Raw genomic sequence first — 20,200 nt, 5'->3', positions numbered from 1 at the left:
CACAGTTGGACGTCTCTGGTCTACAGTACTACATGATCACATGTTGTTTCCAGTAGAGAGTTCTTCTTCTTCTTCTTCTTCTTCTTGTTCAGAAATGTCTGTGCTGTTTTTCTCTGGTTTCTTGTGTTGCTGCTTCAATAAGAAGTCTTTAAAGCTAAGCTGAAAGCTTACCTTTTGGATAGTAAGTGAAATGTTGAGTTATGTTGACACTGACTGTTGAACACTTCTTTGCTTCTTGTTGAATCACGTTAAAGCTCAGCGTCAAACACAAAGGAATGATGAATTTAGAGCTGGGCGATGCTGATTAAAAAAAAAAAAAAAAGATGTCTCATTAAACCGTCCATACGTATCTGTATATTTACAAAAACCGTGATTTAACCCCCTTTGCTTTTACTTTCTTTTTCTGTCCACACAAAGACAAAATTGTGTGTACGGGCACATAGTGGGATTAAGTAGAGGTTTACTCCCAAATTACACACACAATTACGGATTCAAAATCTACAGTGGCCAGAAAACTACCGTATTGACCATCTGGACAGTAAGGTGCATTTTCTGGTCTATTTCCATATATAAGGTGCCTCGGAACAGGGGTGTCACCATGTTTTACTTCTAATTCAAGCAGGTCTCTCCGCTGGGTGCACCTAGTTGTAATTCTTAAAAAAAAAAAAACATTTTCTTTCAAAGTCAAACGAGATGTAAATCTACACAGATTTCTCTCCTGAAAAGGTTTGTTTGGGTGAGTAAAGCCCTGACTTACCGGAACACTCAAGGTTTCTCAGTTTGGCACTGTCGGGTGGCATTTACTAACGCTAAGCTCTGCTAACCGCAGTTAGCGCTGCTGCTAACCGCAGTTAGCGCTGCTGCTAACCGCAGTTAGTGCTGCTGCTAACCGTGTGAAAATATTGGAAATCTGAGTTTACTGTAAATAAACAGAAATGCTTTACTCACCAAAATAAACAGTTTTCAGGAGAGAAATCTTTGTAGATTAAAATCCAGCTCTCGTTTGACTTTGAAAAAAAAAAAACAATTAATTACCGTCTGTTGTCTCCCCACCCAACAGTGAGACCTGCTGAATTAGAAGGGATACATGGCGACACCCCTGTTCCTTACTAGTGTTGCTAAAAATGTGCCTTATACTCTGGTGCACCTTATGTATGAAAATACACCAGAAAAAACATTCATAGTGTGCCTTATAATATGGTGTGCTTTATAGTCCTAAAAATATCGTACCCTTGACATGAATGAAGGATTAAATCAAATTTTATGACAGATTTATGTAGAAAAGTAAGGATTTCCAAAAGGTTCACATAGTACTTTTTGCCACTGTATATAGATAACATTATGGATTTCAAATCTGAGAAGAGAATTATATAGAGTTTCTTTGATTTGACCAAATTGAAAACCTCTGGAATATAATCAAAAGGAAGATTAATGATCACAAGCCATCAAACCAAGCTGAAATGCTTGAACTGCTTTTGCCCCAGGTGTGGCATAAAGTTATCTAAAAGCAGTGTGTAAGACTGGTGGAGGAGAACATGCCAAGATGCATGAAAACTGTGATTAAAAACCAGGATTATTTAACCAAATACTGATTTCTGAACTTTTAAAAATTTATGAATATAAAATTCTGTTTTTCTTTGCAATATTTGAGGTCTGAAAACTGAAAACGCCATTTCTCTTTTTCTATAAATAAACGCTGTAAATGACTATATTTTTTATTTGGAATTTGGGAGAAATGTTGTTCATAGTTTATAGAGAAAAAAACAATGTTCATTTTACTTAAACTAATACCTGTAAATATCAAAATCAGAAGTGGTCTCTTAATTTAAAAAAAAAAAAAAATCTAGTGCTGAAATCATCTGTATGTATAGAGGGGTTGTAGTTTTATGACACATGCAGTTCACTGTGTGGGTATTTGAGATTCAGCCACTGTTTCCCCACAACAGAACAACTCTAAAAACATATTTAAAAAAAATCAGAACAAAAACTGAGGCAAACTGTGTGGACAACAAAAACTGACGCAAAAACCTTTGTTTTTTAAATGATTCGAACGTGGACATGTTTTTTATAGCTATAATCAGCTCTTGTTAAAGGTTTATTTAACAATAACAAAAAAACTGAAGTTTGTACTATGCCTCAGAAAAATTGTATCGCCCAGATCTACTTCTACAATTAAACACTGTTGCTTGATCACCTCAAGTTTTTCTTTACTCCAAAAAAATCACTTCCAAATAAGGCATGCTGTGCCTGTCTCTGGAATTTCCAGACAATTTTCTTTGCAGATGACACTATACCTTAACAATCCAAGAGCAAGACATCCTCCACATTGCATGCTGCATGAATCACTTTGAACTGCCCGAACTGTGCTCTGCTCAAAAATGTATTATTTTGCTGCAGCTGTTGGTAGATCAGAAGAATGACAAATTCCTTTCTAGTCTAACCGATGCGTCTCGCTGTGTTTAAGTTTTCCTCTGAATGTGCACTAAACATAAGAGTGTACAAGAGTTGCATCCTCAAGAAATAGCCCGAAAAAAACTATTATGCTTGCAAATTGTGTGATTTTGGACTTTACAGTTATATGAGTTAATAGTTAAAAGGAGCTTACATTCATGCAACATCATTTCCATGTGCAGGAGGTTGCTGATATTTCCCCAACTCCAAAATTTCCCCTCGGGGATCAATAAAGTATCTATTTGTCTGTCTGTCTGTCTGTACATTATGTTGCAATTATAAGTATAATGGTGCATAAAAGTCATGGTTTAGTTTCCAGCAGATGACATGTCTCTCCAAACCATCACTGATTGGTGGAAACTTCACACTAGACCTCAAGCAGTTTGGACTGTGTGTCTCTCCACTCTTCCTCTAGACTCTCTTCATTTCCAAATGAAATGTAAAATTTACTGATGATCAGTGATGGTTTGGAGAGACATGTCATCTGCTGGTGTCGGTCCACTGTGTTTTATCAAGTATCAAGTCTAAAGTCAGAACTTCCCTCTGCTGACAACTTTTATGGAGATGTAGATATCATTTCTTTTTCCAGCAGGAATGGCACACTGCCCACACTGCCAAAAGTACCAATTGGTTTAATATAAATAAACTATTTTTTTGGAGACAGTGATTTTTGGGTTTTCATTGCCTGTAAGCCATACACATCATAATCATCAACAAGCAAATAAATAAACTCTTAAAATAGATCACTCTGTGTGTAATACATTTGTATAATATATGAGGAGTTTCACATTTTGAACTGAATTACTAAAATTACTGAAATAATGTAACTTTTCAATGATATTCATTTTTTTTTAGATGCCCTAATATATCTAGCCTCAGGCTAAATATGGTGTGTAGTAGCTGTCAGAAATCCCTTTTGTTCCAACAAGAGGCAACAACTGCTGTGAAAAACTGAGAAATGAATCCATAAGGAAATAAATGTAGCAACGTGAAGCTGTTAAAAAGTAAGTTGTAATTTTCTCAGAGGAGGAGGAGGGAAAAACACAGAGAGGAAATGTTTGATCGACTGTAGATGAGATCTACAGAGGAGCTCGTGTGAAAGAGGGAATTACCTCAGGACCCCATGTAAATTTAATCCCCTCTGAATAGTCTTCTTATGATACCTTGAGGACACTGTACCTGTGGGTGGGGGTCGAGTAAAATGCACTGAATAATTTAATTCAGTATTATTCAGAGCTGTGAGCCTCTTCTGCTCTCTTCTGCTGTGAGAAAGTTCTCTTTATTCTCTGAGGATTTCACGTTATTCCTTCTCATAGCCTCATACGTGTCTCCCCTGTGGAAGCACACGGAACAAAGCCGTCAGTTTGAGTTATTCTTCTGTGAGAGAGCTGCTGTTTAGTATTTCTGGCAGCTTTTACCTTTTTTCTCTTCCTTTTTTTTTTTTTGCTGATTTGATATTCTACTCAGTGACTGTCTCTTTCTCTCTCATTCATACTTTCACACACAACCTTCAACTTGACGGATATTCAGCTGAACTCTCCCACAGTTTTTCAGATTAAACAAGCCACTGACTCCATTCACTTGCTTCTTTTTTTTGCTTCTTTTTTGCCTTCTTCCTTTTAAAGTGACCCAGTGAGGGAAAGTGAGGTAAACTCGATGATTCCCGATGCCTTTGGAACTGAAGTGGAATGCTGAAGAGAGGACAGCATCTCCACGGCTTCAAATCTTCACACTTTGTAGGCTGACTGCGGGGGTCCCCAGCCACCTGACGGCTTTTGTCTGTCTCTATTTTCTCTCTTTCTCTCTCTCTCTCTATCTCTCCGTCTCTCTCTGTATCTCTGTCTCTCTCTGGCTGAGCGAGACAGCACTAGTGTTAAATCAATAGCCTCGCCGCTCTGATGCTTCGGCTCCAAAGTTGGCCCTGGGGAAACAGACATCTACTGCCAGGAAAAGATTCACACTCACTATCTATTCAGTCTGTCTTGCTTTGCTATCAACTCTTGTAATGCTGGAAGGATGGGGGCTGTTAAATTGCTTTTCGTGCCATTTTCCTGACATAAATGTATGTTATGTGGCCATAGTATATGCATACATTGTATTAGTGCTGTGACGATATATGACGATAAATATCGTGGGGACGATAGAAAAGTGTCTATCGTGCTACTGACCTTCTATCATTCCTATTGTTTCTACAGTAATTTCATCAATTATTCATGCAAATATATAAAGTAGGCTATGATGAAATGTGTTTGCAGGGTCACTTTGAATAAACTCGGTTTATATAAGTGATGATAAAGTAAACTTCGCAAAAGTTTAAAGTATTAGTTCTTACTTATAAGGCTCTACATGGTGATGCACCAGAATACATCAACTGCTAGGTCCCCTTATGACCAACAGGTCTCTGAGATCCTCGAACAAGGGATTTTGGTGGTCCCTAGAAGTGAATTGAAACGAAAGGGAGTAGGGCTGCAGCTGTCAATTATTTTAGTAATCGAGTACTCTACTGCAAAATCAAGTAATCAAATTAATCATGTAATCGGATAAAATATATTTGCTTAAAACAAGACAATTTGCTTAATAATGAATGTTCATTTGGTTTCCATTTTTAGATAAGTTATATTTATCAGTTCACAACATGCGTTTCCAAACTGCCAACACAAATAGAAATAAAGTAATAATAATTTAATAGTTAGTACTTTAATAAATTATTAAAGTTATTAAGTTAAATTATTTTCAACAGGGATTTCTTGTAAGGATCGAAACTATAGAGCAATAATCAAAAAAAAAAGGCATAAACATTTGCTTTATGTTGTGCATCATATCTTCTGAACAGCAGAGGTGGATTCTCCTTCTTGGACAGGGGATGTTCTCCAAAATACATCAAGACCTGTGGAATAATACACGCTGTCCATCCCAAAATGCTCCATTATTTTTGCCTTTTTTTCTCGAAGGTTGTCGCTCTATTCCCGCTTCTCAACAAAATAAACTCCTCCCCTCCTTCATCTTCTTCCTGTGCGTAGGTGACGTAACACTAAGCGCGTTGTCACATTAAAAGTCACCGCAAAATTCAGCGCTCTGAGTTTTGTAATTAAATAAACGATTACTCGAGGCACAGAAAATAAAATAAAAAATTATTGAGTAACTCTGTTTACTCGAGTAATCGTTTCACCCCTAAAAGGGAGATTGTGCCTTTGCTGTGTTTCTGCTCCTAAATTATGGAACAGTCTACCTTTTAGATATCAGACTCCCTGAACCTACAGCATCCTTTAAAAAAAAAAAAAAAAAAAAGGTTAAAAACCCACTTTTACTTGTTGGCTTCGAGAGAGATCATGGAAAATGTGTCTAACTTTTGTGGTTTGAATGTGCTGTGTTTTATCTTATCATTATTTATGTTTTAATTATTTTATTGTAAAGCACTTTGTGGCTCTGTCTTACAAAAGTGCTATATAAATAAATATTACTTACTTACTTACTAATGCCAGTCAGCTCTTGCACTCCATTACGATCCGGAGAAGCTTGAAATCTGGAGTGGAGTCATTATTAAAAGGAGTCCTGGGCCGGCAACTCTATCACTCCTCTATCACCAGGCCCAGCCCTCTTTTAACATACGTTAACATCAGCTTCAAGAAGACACAGACCTGCTGCATATTAATGAGGCAGTAATCAGCATGCGCAAAACAATATCTTTGATGTTGGGGAGGATGTTTATAAAGACGGACACTTGGCACCGCCTCAAGACACTAGGTACCAGGAAGAAATGGAATTTGAATAGCTGAATATTAATGGCCGCCGCGTGGGCGAGAGAGAGAGAACTCTGGGAACGCATTTTAGACTTTCAGATTTTCAGCTCGTTTCATCATACATTTTTGAATTTGGAACACAATTCTTCGTGGAATTAGTCTGCAGCGCTTCTTCAACCTTTTTGTTGTTAATTACTCAAACATGCCTGTAAATTGTAACTTGTAGTTGCATAGAGGGTGGATATGCTTGCAGCAACAACACATGTAAGAACTAGTGTAAAATTTACTCTTTTAAATGAATCCTGGTGAATCTACACTCATCATCAAAACCATAGTTGCACCCAGAAGGATGTGCTGGATTGCAATGTTATTCGAAAAGAAGTTTACCAAAGTTACCAGGAACAATAAATGTTAAAAATGTAGAATGTTATGAGCAATATTTATGTAGCTAAACATAACACAAAATTAGTGTGTAATGCATGTGTTGCACAGCATGCCGGATGTCTCAGGGTGGAGTTGTAGAGGTTCCTAATGGAGTCCTGCAATGTTCCAGGTTGAATATTCACACACACACTTACTGCAGATTTTGAGGTAGGGCTGGAGTGTTAATGGTGCATCCAGTGGCTCCAACTAAGGGTTGAGCGATATGACCCTAAAATTTTATCACGATTTTAGGGGATTTTTATGATAACGATATTCTCTGCGATATGACAAAACATAAAGAAACAAATAGAGAAACAAAAATATACTTTTGTCTATTTATTTTCGATTTCGTAAACAGTAACTTGCCAAGACTCTTTTTTTATATATAAAATAAATAATAAATAACAAAATAAAAAATGAACAAAAATAATGTAACAACAAAAATTAACCACAAAAATAAATTGTCGAATATGTAGTGCATATAAACTGCAAACAAACAATTAAGATAAATACAGTAAATCAAAAAGAAAAAAATGCTTTATAGGATATTGCAATACCACTATGTATTTTTTTTTATTATGTCAGAATTTTTGCCTTTGTTATTACATACAATACAATATGGCAGGCCCCTACTACCCACACATTTTGTATTGGGGATGCTCTAGGTCTGAAAGTGCAGCTGCCTATGGCACGGCATCATCTTTGTCTTCAAGGCAAGCTCTTGAGACTGCAGCAGTTTGTAGATGAGCAATGTCCTGTTCAGTGATGGCACATCTCCTTTAAAAAAGGAATCTGATTACTGATAACCTCTATAAAAATAACTTAGTTACTTTATGGATTACTTGATTGTAAAAGTAACTTTAAAAGTTACTGCAGCCTCAACATGACAGTTTTGCCAAAACTTTGTTTTTTGCTTCACCTTTGGGACTTGTTCTTTAAGTGTGCCGCTGCCACTCCAAACGTTTCTTCAAATTAGATGTTGTGTTTCTGAAGCTAGGTAGCACTTTGTCGCCAGCACAGAGTCAACAACCAACCTTGATATTGATATTGATATATCTTTAACTGATACAAACTCAGAATAGTCCCTCCAGTCTGCATGTCGCTGTGTGTGTAAGAGAGAGATGGAGAGCGTGTTTTAGCTTGTTAGCCTGCTAGCCTGTTATTTTGGCGAAGTTGCGGCTGACAGTTCCAGCAATTAAGCAACAACTGTAAACATCTTTTTCGTCCGTCTTTTCAGCCCTTCCAGCTGGATGACACAGTAACGCACAGTGACTTGGATAAATAACTTTGATCTGATTCCTGGATTAGAAATAATAATGCGTTAGATTACTTTTTACTGAAAAAAAAAAATTGGTCAGAATAATGCTTTACTGACATCACTGGTCCTGTTGAAATCACACAAAGTGAATGTACAGAACATGTAGCACCACACCTGTAAAAGTCGTATGTTTTTTACTTTTTTCACTATTTTTATATTGACTCCTGATTTTTATCCCTTTTTTTTTTACCCAACCCACTCATTAGGACTCATTGATGTACTATAACTATTGATGCCCCAACACACCAGGTGTGAAGTCAGCAACCGCCTCTTTTTGAACGTGTCTCTTTGAACATTGCAGAGTAGCCAGCTTGCTTGGAGTAAAGCACAGCGACTCTGTTCCGATACATCAGCTCACAGATGCCTTGTGCTAAGCGACATCACCCTTTGGAGTGATGTGGGGAGAGAGCGCCATCTAGCCACTCAGAGAGAGCAAGGCCAATTGTTCTCTCGCAGGGCTCTGGTAGCTGATGGCAAAGCTGCATGACCAGAATTTTAACTAGCGATCTCCCAATCATAGTGGCAGCGCCACTATGTTAACATGTAGTGTTACCTGCATATTTGTTGATTTTTATAATAATGTAGCAAAAAATAAATAAATTGATGTTTGACCTGATTTCCCATGATCAGCATAAAAAAACACACATTTGTAGCGATACTAGGCAATAGATTTTCGTGACTCACACTGGTGTTGTACTGTTTTCAGGTCCTGGAGGCAATAACGCAGCAGCAGGTATCGCCCAGTCTCAGTCCCGAGCCATGATCGCCGCTGCCGCCCGCCGACGAGACACCAGCCATAATGAGCTCTACTACGAGGAAGCAGAGCACGAGAGACGCGTCCGCAAGCGCAAAGCCAGGTGAGAGAGCTGCCCTGAAACACACGCAGTTAATTACAATTCAGACTACAGGCTGCAGCTGTTATGAAAATAACCCTCCTGGTGGGAATTCAACTGAAGGTAAATGATGGTTTATAGAAGAATTTCATTAAGAGGCTAAGGCATCAGATAAAAGTAGACAAAGTGATTAAGCGGGCAGTCATTACAACCTTGTTATACAGGCTAATTAGCTGTGTAAACAAAATGTGAGCAGTGAACTGCTGGAAAACAATAATGTGATAATAACTGCTAACAATATGGGTCAATTTTGCAGTTAATGTACCTAAAGGAATAAATAGTTCAGTTAAAATGCAAGAAAGTGTCCCCCTGTGACAGGTTAGTTAATTGTATTTATCCTTTGACAAACACAAAAACTCGTATAATGCTTACTTCTTTCAGGACTTAATATTGGTGCACAAATACCAAGACAGCTGACTCCCTCTAGGTTGGAGTAAGGGTGGTGTACAAGCCGATGGGTAATATATCTGTCAGAGCAAGGACAAAGTTTCTACCACAATTAGTGGGAACAATGGCAGACAGTGATAAAATCATATACAATATTTAGAGGGCGCTATGGAGTCCCCCTGTCACTCCCACAGCACCCATGAGCAAATAATTAATCTCTAAATATCAATGCGTGTCAAATTTGCAAAAATGTCCAAGCATGACGAAGATGTATTAACTTTCTGTTTTTATGTGGCCTTTCAACTAATTCAACTCTCTGCAATTTTGCCTTCCTGCAACGTTTCGACTCTTCCGTCGCAATTTGTTATCATATATGTTTATTTATTTACATATATTGGGTTTATTTCTGCCAAATATCGGGTGAATCTTAAATAGTTCCTAGAAGGAGTTCAGAAAATAATATGTGAAAAATGCACAAATTTCAAAATGATTGACTTTTTGTTGGGCAAGTCAATGGGTAAGAAATACAGCAACATCATTTCTATGTTCCTACCAAAATTCTTGAACGTTGGAGAACATTTGTGGCAATCAGTTACATTAAATTTCCAGTATTTCTAGACATCAAATTTATATTTACAGTATAGGTGGTGCTATAGACCTTAAACTATATTTCCAATTAATTTCCAATATTCCTAGACATCAAATTTACATTTACAGTATACGTGGTGCTATAGACCTTAAATTTTATTTCCATTAAATTTTTTAATACTTCTAAACATCAATTTTATATTTACAGTATAGGTGGTGCTATATACCTTAAATTAAATTTCCAATTAATTTCCAATATTTCTAGACATCAAATATACATTTACAGTGTAGGTGGTGCTATAAACCTTAATACAGAAATTGATGTCGGACCAAAAGATGTTCTTGATCTCATGCATGCGTCAAGATTCTTGAGTTTTCATCCATTGTAACTTCCTCAAAACACCTAGCATATCCCCTTCCCGTTTTGATGTGCGATCTCAAGCAGTTCAGCTGTCCGCCATTTTTTTCAAAACTAATTCAAGGTGGTTTAGTGGTGCCGTAGCTGTTTAACCCACTTTTTAGTCCACTCTTGCACACACTTTTTTGACTACATTACTATCAAAATTAACATAATTATTATTTAATAATTATTATTAATAATAATAGGCCCTAAAATAGAACCCTATGGGATACCACAAGGGCTCCATAAGATAAACCAATGTCTTAGCAGAAATTAATGGCAGTTGTTTCTATATGTAAGGATTGAAAAAGAAAAACAATTTAGGGTTCAAGAGGTTAAGGGCTATATACAGGTTTAAAACCTATTATTGCAATAAATTAGACATTTTAATCTCTTGAACTCTAGCACTATCCCTGAAGTAACCAAGCTTCTAATGTGACCAGCTTGTGTGATGTATGAATAGGAAAAAATAAAACAAGATACAGGCTTGATTACTTATTGCTAAAAGGCTGAAAAACTCATCTATTCTAAACCAGGCTGGTGGTGGCAGTTGAAGAGGCCTTCACGCACATCCGCCGCCTCCAGGAGGAGGAGCAGAAGAAGTCCCCTGGGGAAATCATGGATCCACGCGAGGCGGCGCAGGCCATCTTTCCTTCTATGGCCCGAGCCCTGCAGAAGTACCTGCGCACCACCCGTCAGCAGCACTGCCACAGCATGGAGAGCATCCAGCAGCATCTAGCCTTCTGCATCACACACAACATGACGCCTAAGGTACAAACCTCCTGCTGTTAGTTGCATTTATTGAGTATTTTATGTTGTTTTTAACGTATTAATATTAAGAATGTGAGTTTAGAGGGTGGCTAAGGCCCATATATTATTTTGTGTGCCTATTTACAATCCTGTTATTTTGCCTCAGAATGAAACATAATAATCATTTTAAAGAAAGACGATAAGTTTTAGTTTAATTTGGTTGATTTATGTCATTGAGATGGCTTACACTTGCTCCAGCTTAGCTTAGCCTAGCCTAGCCTATCCCAGCACTGTTATGGCTGGCCAGCTGACAAGCGTGCTTACTGGATGGCTGGCTCTTCCAGGCCAACCCGACCTCACCCCACCCACTCACTCACCCCACCTACTCACCAACCTCACCCCAAGCCCACCCACTCACTAACCCCACCTACTCACCAACCTCACCAAAGCCCACCCACTCATCAATTCAAACTTACCCAAGCTGTTAGCTGTTCAGCTTTGGTGGGCTTGGGTTCAAGTTTGTTTTCTTTAGTGCTGTACCTTGAAAATATGAAATGACATATTTCCAGAAATGTGAGGGTGTTCTTACTTTTGTTGGATAATAAAGACTTTTCTTTTCTTGTGTTTGATTTGGGTCAGGCATTTCTGGAGAGCTACCTGATGCCAGGCCCCACGCTGCAGTACGGCCGCGAGCGCTGGCTGGCCCACCAGTGGACCCTCATCAGCGAGGCCTCAGTGACCAGCGGCCTGAAGGAGGGCACCGTATTTCTGCTAAAATGCATAGACTTCAGCTTGGTGGTCACCACTAAAAAGATCCCCTACATCAAGCTCTCTGAGGAGTTCATCGACCCCAAGTCCCACAAGTTTGTCCTGCGGCTACAGTCGGAGACTTCGGTGTAGCCATATATCACATCTTGTCTTTTGTTTTGTTTGTTTTTTCAGTCGCTCACAAGCTATTTTTGTGTTGGGTTGAGATTTTCAAATGTAATGAGTTTTTCTTAGATTTTTTTATGTATGTAATATATACATATGAATCTTTATATCACATATTTGAATATATTTCTTTTCTTTTTTGTTTAGTTTTTTTTATCAGTTTGGGCAGGCACGTTAAGCAGGATGCACTGTTCTAACATGCTCACGTTCCAAACATGCAAAAGTGTACAAAGACATGCAAATGTAACATGAGAGAATATAGTGCACAAGACTTCTTTTTCACATCCTTTTTTTTTTAAAACACCAGAAACTCTGAACTATCCAGTGGACCACTTTCAAAAACCTCTCAAAAAATGGTGGATGGACCCAAAGGATTCTCACAGGAGAGAGATGACAACATTTCTCTTGGATTTTCTCTTTCCTCTCAGCTCAGACATGGACATGTTCAGGCAAAGGCACTGTGAATCAAATCTAACCCCAGCAGACGGGATTTCTCCACTTGTTCGCCACATGTTTCTGTATCAGCGGAGAACCCGCACCTCTCTGCACTCTCAGACCGCTGTACACTCTCTGTTCACTCTCTCTCTCTCCGTCTCCGCAGAGGTTGTTATAGCAACCGAGCTTTGACTCCACGGGGTTGAAAAACATGAGACATGGTCGAAATGATGACCTTTTTCTACTGTAAGTGTGTATGAACTCTAGCGGTGCTTCTTTTTTATCATCAACAATCACATTGGATCTGTCTCATCACTGATAAAACACAACATAATCACATTTTATTTTTAGTTTTTTGTTTTTCATTTACACATTATACCTTTTTTTTGGGGTCAGTATCAATTTAATGTGCCTTTTGTGTCTGCAGCTTTTACTCTGAATGAACACTGAAAAAAAGCCATTTAAACAGAGAATTCCTTGATGATATCTAAACATTGATGATATATATATTCCTTGATGATATATAAACCTCTAAGCCCTCTAAGAAAGAAACTGTTTACATCAGTTTTCATTACAACCTTCATAATATTTAGTTTTTTTTAAGGAACTGAGGGCACTTGCTGCATGTTCAGCAGTTAACAATATTCATTTTCACTTATTAGTTAATGTTTCTCAAATAGTTCCCATACTTAGGTATGGGAGGTAAAGCTTAAGCTAAAATATCAGTAAATTAATTAATAATTTGAGAAAATTAAACTGTATATTTGAAATGGAAATTAACAAACTATGAACATTTTATAATGTTTTCATTATAAGCCAATTTTAGCAAATATTTTTAAATTGTCCAGTAAAAAAAGTCTTATAAATATGATAAGTAGTCAAAAGAGTAATGCCTTTTCTCTGTAATGAGGATCAAAAGGCACAGTATTCTGATAATGACCCTATTCAACTTGTGCACATTGTACAGATGTGAGGTGTTGGTGAGTGTGTTGTTAAAGTGGTAAGAGTTTAAATTTAGTGTTCAGCTTGAGAAATGGCAGTTCAATGAGTGGAAACAGTTATTTAGGGTATTTTCACACAGCAGATAAATTTTTGGTGGTGTGGCAGTGTGAAGGGGCTAAGATACACTAAATCTGAGGCAGTGTCATTCTGTCTGAACAGCCAGAACAGAATTCATGGGACGTTTAAGAATTAAAGGCTGAAAATGGACAACATCATTGAGTAAGGAAGGGTTTAGTGGGAGATAATGACCTCATAATCGGTAACAGATCTCGTTAATATAAAATTAAATAAAAAAATAAAGGTTATGTTCACATTACCAGGCTGAAGTGACTCAAACCTGATTTTTTTGCTCAATGTGGCTCAGATTAGTTTTTTTTTTTTTTTTTTATGGCTGAGCCAAATCAGATTTTTTGGAAAATCAGATTTGAGTCAATTTCATATGTGGTCCTATATCAGTTATGTGTCCAATCAATGGATATGCGACATGAATGTGAACCATCAAGATACCGAAAAATCGGATTTGTGAAATGGCCAAATGCGAGTGTGATTGTAGCGTCAAAGCTAAAAGAAATGAAGGCCATGAACTAAATAATTATCTCTCTGTTGATAAGACCAACTTCTTCACAGCTCCTCTTATGTTTGAGAAAATGAAACCGAAACTTCACGTTAAGCATTGCTCCTTTGCGCATGCACACTAATATAGGCTTGCAAACTTTTCAGCCAAAGTCAGATATGGTTCACATATTTATTTTTTTTTAATAAAGTGAGAAAATAGAATTTTGGCACTTTTTTATCTGCTGTGTGAAGATAGCCTTAGAGCGTCTGCTCTGGTCTTTTAGTTTGTTTATCAGGGACCATAACCACCATCTTCAAGAACTTGAAGCACAAGGTCATGACTGTTGCTATTCCTGTTGAGTTTAAAGTAAAGGTCAATATGCTTTTGCTTAATCCATATAATGTCACACACAGACACGGATAGTACTGTATAGATGTCAATGCCAGCTAATTTACAACCTTGCTGTATCCTTATTAATCTTATTACCAAACAGCTTTAACTAAGGAGTAACTTTTTAATTTATTAAACATTAGACCTCTGAGGCTGGCATCATTTTGTTGTCTTTAAGGCTCATTTATACTTAACAGGAAGAATGCAGTGAAATAACATTTTAGGTTGAAACTGAACAAAATGAAAAATTTGTCTGAAGCCCAAATTCTTTTTTTTTTTTTTTTTTTTTTGAGGGTTTTTTTGGGGGGATTTTGCTATTTTTTTTACCATTGCATAAATGAACTAATCTGCAATTCTCATTATAATTTCTATGTTTAAAATGTAACATTATTTATTAAACACTGAACATTTTTAACATGGGACTTTTACATCAAAGAAAGGGGTAAAAATATATAAATAAAAATATAAAGGCTGAAATTGGAAAACAGCTGTGAGTGAGGGTTCGGTGGGGGATAATGAACTCGTAAATATTGGGGGATATTTTACCAAACAAAACAAAAAAAAAGTAAATTAGTAGAGTTGCAGTAGCTTTAATATTTTAACTAAAATTAGAACATTTTGAATGTAACATTATTTAAGCACTGAACAATTTTACCATCCCAGCTGGTTGCAATTTGATCATGTCCTCAAAAACAATTGTATAAACTCGCCCTAACTACAAAACGCTGCGGGAAACCCTGATACACTTATTGTTATTTTATTTAAAAATTTAAATAGGGCATCTTTCCCGGAACTTTCTTCAAACCATATTTCAAAATGACACATCCTCAGAGGTCTATGCACAAACAAAATCACAATCTCATTTAAGAATGACAGAAATAGACTTCTTACACTGATTTAGTTTTTGGTTTGTAACATATAAAAGTTTTTTGATATGATTAAATGGTGTAAAAGTATACATTATTTTAAAAGAATTTTCCAGGATGTGTAAAGGAGCAGTTCAACCAACAGTAACACGACTATTTTTTTTACTTTTGGTGGAACTGTCCTTTGAAGCAGTTCAGCAATGGTATACTGTACTTGGTATATTCTGATAGAACTGTTTGGAAATGCTACAACCTGCTGTCGTTCCACTACTGGTTTATGTTTTGTTATCTGTGGCCAAAGACAGTGATATAAACTGGTCCTCTGTGAGGTTTGTGGGGAAAACATGTAGGTGTCGTGATAATGTGGTCAATAAGAAAGCACTTAATATGGACTGCGATGCTTGTGTGTGAAGACTAATCACAGGGCCCTTTGATTTCTGCATAGAGATTGCGATTAAATTTAAGAATTGAGGCATAAAAACACATTTTGACATACGAAAAAGTGATTAAAAAAACAATAAATACAACTAAATGGGGGAAAAAGGAATCTGAAAAGTGACTCAGCAGACTGAAAAACTCTCACTATGCCTCAATGATCATCACTTGCTCTCTCTCCGTCACTCCTGTTGTGATACTGGCTGACACAGGCATTTGTTGGCTGATTTACAAAAGCTGGGGATACGGCACTTTCCCCGAGCACAATCTTGCATGTATCAGAGGAGGCATGCACTTTTAGGGCATGTCTGTGTGTCTTTGCTATCTTTTGCTATTGTAACGACAAGAAAAGTACACCGTGAACAGCCTGAAATGTGCGAAACTGTGCATGTACTAATTCTCTTAATTAATCATGGGTGTGTTTTGGGCATCTGTCTATGTTGTTTTTAGTCAGTTGCGCACCTGTGTTTTCTGTTGCTAAGATAGCAATAGGCCAGAAATTGACTTGAACACACCTCATTTCGAGACCACCACGGCCATCGGCGTAGCTATATTTACAAGCACTGTTGCTATTTAAACAACAGAGGTGCAAGATGTGAAAATAGACTCTTGGTGGGGTGTAAGATAGCAATGAGCACCCCTACTGTTGAAAGCATTGCTATTAGTAGGGGAAATCTAGTAAATTGGAGAGTTTAAAAAATTGTAAAAATGTATAATTTGGAGGGAAATCAGATTTCATAGGGGCCTATAATGAAAATAAGACAATGATTAGATGTTACGACAATGACACAATGTTGAGACAATGTTAGTTTTAACAATGATGAATGAATGAAATATTATGAATGAAGTTGTGCAAGTCCATTTATCTTAATTTTCACAACATATTTCTTTTTGTTTTGTTTTTTCTGATGAAGCCACTTTTATATCATCACTCATCACATCATGAACTTTTTTTTTTTTTCAAGCACGATTACGACTGGCAGAAAGAAAAAAATCCATGCAATTTCTAGAAGCAAGACTTTTAATATGCAAGCAGTTTCACCCCAGGATGAAACCTTACGATGCATAGTGATGCATTATTTTCTAATCTGCCTTGTCGATTCAAAAGGACAACCACTTAGTGCCCTCTAGGAAGAATCACTGAAGGTGTCTGCCCTCCCGATCGGCCTGCAATCAAGCAGCAAACGGACGCTAATTACAGACACTAAGAGGATATCGACTTCGCTCATTCCTCCCCTCTTTCTTCCTCCTCTCCAACACACATCACAGTGGTGATGAGGACTGGCGTGTACTTTTCTTTATATGAACCTCTCTCACAATGTGACTGTGCCTCTGTTTTTACGCAGTGTGTTTGTATTTATACTGTAAATGTGCATCATTCCTACTCAACAACAACAAAAAAAAAAAAACGCTTCCGTTACAAATCTCTCACTTTTCATCCGTCATTCGGAAAGGAAAGGCCAACATTTATATTCCTGACGTTATGTTGTGATAAATATGTTTCAGAGCTCACTCCACAGACATTTGTATGAAATAAACATTTGTATGAACATTGGTAAGGCTGTGGAATTTTATTTTCTAGGACACATTTTATGAAAAACTCACAATTTTGAACATACAGTATATTGCCAAAAGTATTTTATGTGTTGCAATCCCTTCTATGGCCTCAAGTGTATGAAACCAAGCACCTAGGCATGCAAACTGTGACACTTCCAGTCTGGGTTTGTACTTGTCTGGTTGCATTGTGCCAGGTGTAAAGTTTTGCTGAGGGGGGATTATGGTGTGGGATTGATTTTCAGGAGTTTGGTTTAGCCTTTAGTTCTTTGTGAAATGAACTCCTAATGCTTAATGCATTTTGCCTAATAGTGCCTTCTTAGTGAATAAGTGCACCAGTTCTTTCCTTCTTCTCAGCGATGTCCCAGGCATTTTCCCAGTTTTTTATTGTCTACAAAATTGTCTACTAAAATTAAAGTGTTGAATTAACACTGTTAGTGTTCAGGTTTTTTAGAATTCACGTTGTCTTGCCATATAGGCATGCTGGCGCTCACACGATAACATCTCACAACTTATACAAGTGAGGATGCTTCTCAGCTGATGAATGATTGCAGCAAACCCTATGTAACCAACATTTTGGAACTTTAACATGGATTGTCAAAGAAATATGTCTTAATCCTAAATATCATAGAAGGCCATTGTGTTTTTTTCAAGTGTGAATTGATGTATCGAAAAAAAATTAAGAGACCACTTCAGTTTCTTAATCAGTTTCTCTGATTTTCTCCCAAATTTCAAATACAATTATTGTCATTTAGAGCATTTATTTGAAGAAAATGAGAAATGGCTGAAAACAAAAATAGCAGAGCTTTCAAGTTCATAATCAAAGTTTTCAGAAATCAGTAGTTGGTGGAATAACCCTGGTTTTTATTCACAGTTTTCATGTGTCTTGGCATGTTCTCCTCCACCACTCTGACACACTGCTTTTGAATAACTTTGACACTCCTGGAGCAAAAAATTCAAGCAGTTCAGTTTGGTTTGATGGCTTGTGATCATTCATCTTCCTCTTGATTATATTCCAGAGGTTTTTAATTTGGTAAAATCAAAGAAATTCTTTATATATTGGTCTCTTTTTTTCAGAACTGTATTTTCCACGTAGGAGTGTGACAATATATTATTATCACAATTCTTCTTTTCTAGACACGTGGTGTCAAATATTGATATTTTATTAAAACGTAGGCGCTATAAAAACTTCCTGAGACTCGTCCCCTCCCCCAGTTTTTATGTACTAAAAAATCCTTGACTCTTGGTATTTGCCTATTTAGGAGTAGTTTAGTATCGTAGATATTTTTTTTTTGTTAAATATCGAGTATCACAGAATCAGTATTGTGGTGATATATTTATCAGGAGATGCCTTGTGATTTCCAGCTGGAGTTATAATGCAGGGAAACAGTAGACTCTTGTGTGACTCAGAATAACACACTTGTCATACAGCATTAGTATTTTAGCCTAGCTTAAGTTCTCCTGCTCCCAAAGGTTTCATCAAACAGGCCGGGTTGTGCTCGTCGCTTTGTGAGTCATGTGTCTGGCATTTGACCTTCAAGTCATAAAGCCCAGAAAAGAGGAGTTTTATTAGAAGGTAATGGCAACACAGGATGAGTGGTCAGGAGCTAAGTTCAGTATCTTGAATGAATCACTTTTATGCCCTGCAGTTTGTTCCTAACCACAGTGAGGTTGAGTTGGGGGTAAAGGGTTAAAGGGTGACTGGAGTACAAATGATAGAGGGTCTGTTTTACATGAAAAACAGTCTTCCATTGGTTTACATTTTTTAAAAATTATTAATAAAGAGCTATCACTGTTTTTTTTGTCATCCATAATTGCAATTTCCTGTTGAGTCTTTACAAATTAATTTACTTACATTCACTAAGTAAATATATTTTTTTATACACTTGTTGAACAACGAAAGTAACGCACCAGGAGGAAGTTGTTTGAATTTAATAAAACATTATTTTTTAAAAACAAAGGTGGAGAAAAGTCCTCGGGTGACAGCTCAGGAACTTTGACAGGAGTCTGGAGTAACGAGACAAAATTGGAGCTCTTTGGGCCTATGCAGTGTTGCCAACTCCTCAGTAAGGAAAGTAGCTATTGGCTGTCCTAAAAGTCACTAGAAGTCGCTAAATGATGTCATTGCCTAACTTGCATAAAACATGTTTTTGAAGCATTAAACGATTAACAATGTGGGAGATACAAAAGTGAGTAAAAACACCCTACATATGTTAGAAAAGTTACAAATGAACTCTAACACATGAACAACTTCTGTTGCTTTTTAAATAGGCAGTCACTTCTCAAAATAACTTCATTTTTATGTTAATTACATTAATCGTTTTTTTGCCGTGTTGTTAAATGTTACTATAAGAGCAGCAGTTAGCCGGAACTCTACGTTTTGTCATGTTTTTTTAAAGTTTTTCTTTATTTTCAAACCTGTTATAGACAAATTGTTCAATGATGAGCTAGCTAGCTAGATGTTTAGTGGGCGAGGTGAGTGACGGGCTGCGTGGTGAATGACATGAGTGAGTGACTGAGACTGTGTGAGTTAAATTCAGTGATTTCTTTTTGTGTCACACTAAAGACAAAGTTAAGATAATTATATTCCTGCTCTGTAAATACGGGGCGGGGTCAGCCAGCTGCGGCTTTGGGCATGCTCAGTTCATTTACAGTGTATTCGTAGAGCTGTGTGGGTCTGCTCTGACTGTGAGAGACTGCACTGTGAGTGTTGTGGGCAGGGCTCACGGCAGCACCCGCTGCTTGCTGAGGACAGTAACTGAAGAGCATGTTCAGAAGACCGAGGTTTAAACAGAAAAAAACACCTTGCCTACTGTGAAGCATGGTGGTGGGTCAGTCATGCTCTGGAGCTGTTTCACCTCTTCAGGTACAGGAAATCTTAACCACTTGGAAGGTACCACAATATAAAACACAAACACTTTACTGCAGTGGGGGTTAAATATTCAACACAACTGTATATGTAAGGGATTACATTAGTAGAGTGAAAATATAAGTTTCTGAGGAAAACTGTACAGTTGAAAGGAGGCTCAGGGAGGCATACAGGTTCCGTATGGCCTAGACAATTATTTGAAACTACCAC

The 20,200-nt window shown here is 37.3% G+C and overlaps 1 protein-coding gene across 2 annotated transcripts in view; it reads left to right on the top strand.

The window, feature by feature from the left end:
• Positions 1 to 17,122, top strand: part of LOC103034531 (vang-like protein 1) — a 96,422-nt gene extending 79,300 nt beyond the window's left edge. For both annotated transcript variants that reach the window (XM_007259046.4, XM_007259047.4), the window contains exons 7-9: positions 8,639 to 8,789; positions 10,737 to 10,971; positions 11,590 to 17,122. In XM_007259046.4, the coding sequence (XP_007259108.1) occupies positions 8,639 to 8,789; positions 10,737 to 10,971; positions 11,590 to 11,850 (647 nt within the window). In that variant the 3' untranslated portion in view covers positions 11,851 to 17,122. The remainder of the gene's footprint in view (positions 1 to 8,638; positions 8,790 to 10,736; positions 10,972 to 11,589) is intronic.
• Positions 17,123 to 20,200: the final 3,078 nt, after the last annotated feature.

Source organism: Astyanax mexicanus, chromosome 21 (assembly GCF_023375975.1).
Source record: "Astyanax mexicanus isolate ESR-SI-001 chromosome 21, AstMex3_surface, whole genome shotgun sequence".
NCBI classification, from domain to species: Eukaryota; Metazoa; Chordata; class Actinopteri; order Characiformes; family Acestrorhamphidae; genus Astyanax; species Astyanax mexicanus.
The sequence above is the reverse complement of the archived record's forward strand: the minus strand, read 5'-3'. Positions and strand labels throughout refer to the sequence as shown.